This window comes from Eimeria mitis, genomic scaffold (assembly GCF_000499745.2).
Source record: "Eimeria mitis Houghton genomic scaffold, Emh_scaff1695, whole genome shotgun sequence".
In the NCBI taxonomy this organism is placed as follows: Eukaryota; Apicomplexa; class Conoidasida; order Eucoccidiorida; family Eimeriidae; genus Eimeria; species Eimeria mitis.
The window spans coordinates 3549-5765 of record NW_013570010.1 but is presented as its reverse complement, the minus strand read 5'-3'; the positions used below and the strand labels follow the sequence as shown (position 1 = coordinate 5765).

The following is a 2217-nucleotide window of genomic DNA, read 5'->3' as shown; positions in this document are numbered from 1 at the left end:
ACGTTGGAAAATACATGTTTACTACTGAAGGTTTCAGCCCTGTGGTCCAAAGTAAATGCGTTGAAGGTGACGAGTTTTGCTGGAGGGTCAGTGGCGCTTGGAAGCGAAGAAATCTTTCGAAGGGCATTAAATTGCTCCAACCCACGCTTGCAAGTATCAGTATTTATACATTTGGTTTTAGGATGTCTGCATCGTTTGCTTTTATACAGGGGAAAAACATGTGTGCCTCGAAGAAATTAACGCTGCACGCGAAGCCGCTGGACTTGAACACTTCAAAGAGGAGAGCGCTGCAAGCCTTACGTGGCCTCCAGTTACCTTGACGCAAAAAACACAGCACAATACTGCATGGGATCCTGTTTGTAAAGCTCTGACAACAGTAAGTATCTTTCAATGTGGTCCCTGTCATTACTCCCCCTAACCCTACTTCATGCTGTCCCATTTCTTCATCCGTGCATTTTTCATTCCAGGAAGAGTCGGCAGATGTAGCGAAGAGCGGAAATGGAAATGACTTTCAAGCTGGCACGTACGCCTACATGGCCTTGGAATCGGATGAGCCCGACTGTGCCGCCGCAGTGAAGCACTGGAAGGACGCCGTCAACAACTTCACTACAATCCCTCCGGCGAAGAATGAGCAAACGCAAAAGGAAATTTACAGCAAACAGCAGAACATTTCTTTTGTTGCCATGTACAACCCTCAACAGAATGCCGTTGCTGACTGCCGCGTCGTCACCTGCACACAAACGACAGCTCCCAACCTCCCAGCAGTAGACACACTAAACGCTGATAAAGGGAAGACAGGCCATGCTCTACTGTGCATGACCACACCTGAAGCACTTACAGCGACCGCAGAACCCTTCAAGTAAGTTGGAAATCCATTCTTGCAAAACTATAGTTGGTTAGAGAGCTGGGCCTCTGGATGCGATCACAATCTTGTGTGTTGTTCATCTTTTTGCGAATTGCGCGCAGCGAAGAGCAGTGGAAGAAGATCAAGGCATCCATCACAGGTTCAGCCTCTGCTGTTGCCCCGAGTCTGCTGGCCGTCGCTATTGCGGCCCTTGGCTTGTTGGCCCTTTAAAGCAGTGACCTCTCCATGGCACCCGGCGGCTGTTGATACTATTCAACCAAAGCCGCACTCCGCAGTGTCTTATTCACATATTCATTCCGTCAGAACAGAAACTCTGACTGGCGTGTACAGCCTAAGCAGGTGTTTGCTCTCCGCTGCATCCACAGGATTGCGGCTACCGAAAGCTTTCAACACACGCCCTATATACTCCTGCTTGCGCCTGTCGGATTTGCGCTGCATGCGCCATTAGTTGGCAGGCCATTTCAGCCTTTTCTATTTCTATGGGCAGCAAATGCTTGCTTGCCTCGGCTGCTTCTGTTGCACTGACATTGTCCTACACACTTCTTCCTTTTTACTGGTTCAACTGACCGGAATTATGACTCTCCGTTTATCGATCCAGCACCTTGTGATTGGCTGCACGCTTGCGCAGGTGTTTCCGCATATTTGTGCGTGCATATACCTCCCTGTATGCGTGCATGTAGAGGATGAGAGGGGTAGGTCCAGCGCCAGGCCTCATTTCGCACTTTTTAGGCTAGCTAGGTACAGACGGAAAGCAGAAGTGTTTGGTAGGAGGTTGGTTGCCAGTAGCGTTTTGCCTTTTTAGAATCGGGCGCACAAGCCTTGAGAGCATCGACGCAGGGCAACTTGCCCTGATGAAGCGGCATCATGCAACGCCCTGGGCCGCGTCCAGAAGGGTGGAGAGCCACTGTTTCAAGACAAGACAATCTATACTAATATGATTCATAGCTGGCTAACGTTCCTTATAAGGTGTTTGCACATGGACAGAAAAACATTAATCGGGTACGAGGGTCATCGGCCCCCCCCGTCCCCGATTCACCCAGAATGGCAAGGAGTTTCCGCCGGCGTTTCACGTGGCATTCAGCGGCGACAGGGGGCACCGTGTAGACAATAATTCTTGAAATACCTCATTAAGGTGTTTTTAACAGCGGCCGGGCTGTAAATCCAACTATAGAGCATAACCAGGATGACTCCACGCCGGACCGGATAGGCCAGCCGTGGTCCGCTCCCTCGCCGCCACTTCTGCACACACTGCAGAACATATTGTTAGCTCTGGGCTTGATGCCCTTCCAAGCTTTCCCCAGTCTTCCCGTTTACTCTTTCACATATTCAACATCGACACTGGAAACATGGCG

At 50.3% G+C, this 2217-nt stretch overlaps 1 protein-coding gene across 1 annotated transcript in view; it reads left to right on the top strand.

Annotated features, from left to right (window-relative positions):
• Positions 1–1075, top strand: part of EMH_0041940 (SAG family member) — a gene marked incomplete at both ends in the record, with an annotated part of 1935 nt that extends 860 nt beyond the window's left edge. The window contains 4 exons of the mRNA XM_013495679.1: positions 3–51; positions 182–376; positions 468–859; positions 967–1075. Of these exons, the coding sequence (XP_013351133.1) occupies positions 3–51; positions 182–376; positions 468–859; positions 967–1075 (745 nt within the window). The remainder of the gene's footprint in view (positions 1–2; positions 52–181; positions 377–467; positions 860–966) is intronic.
• Between the last annotated feature and the right edge of the window lie 1142 nt (positions 1076–2217).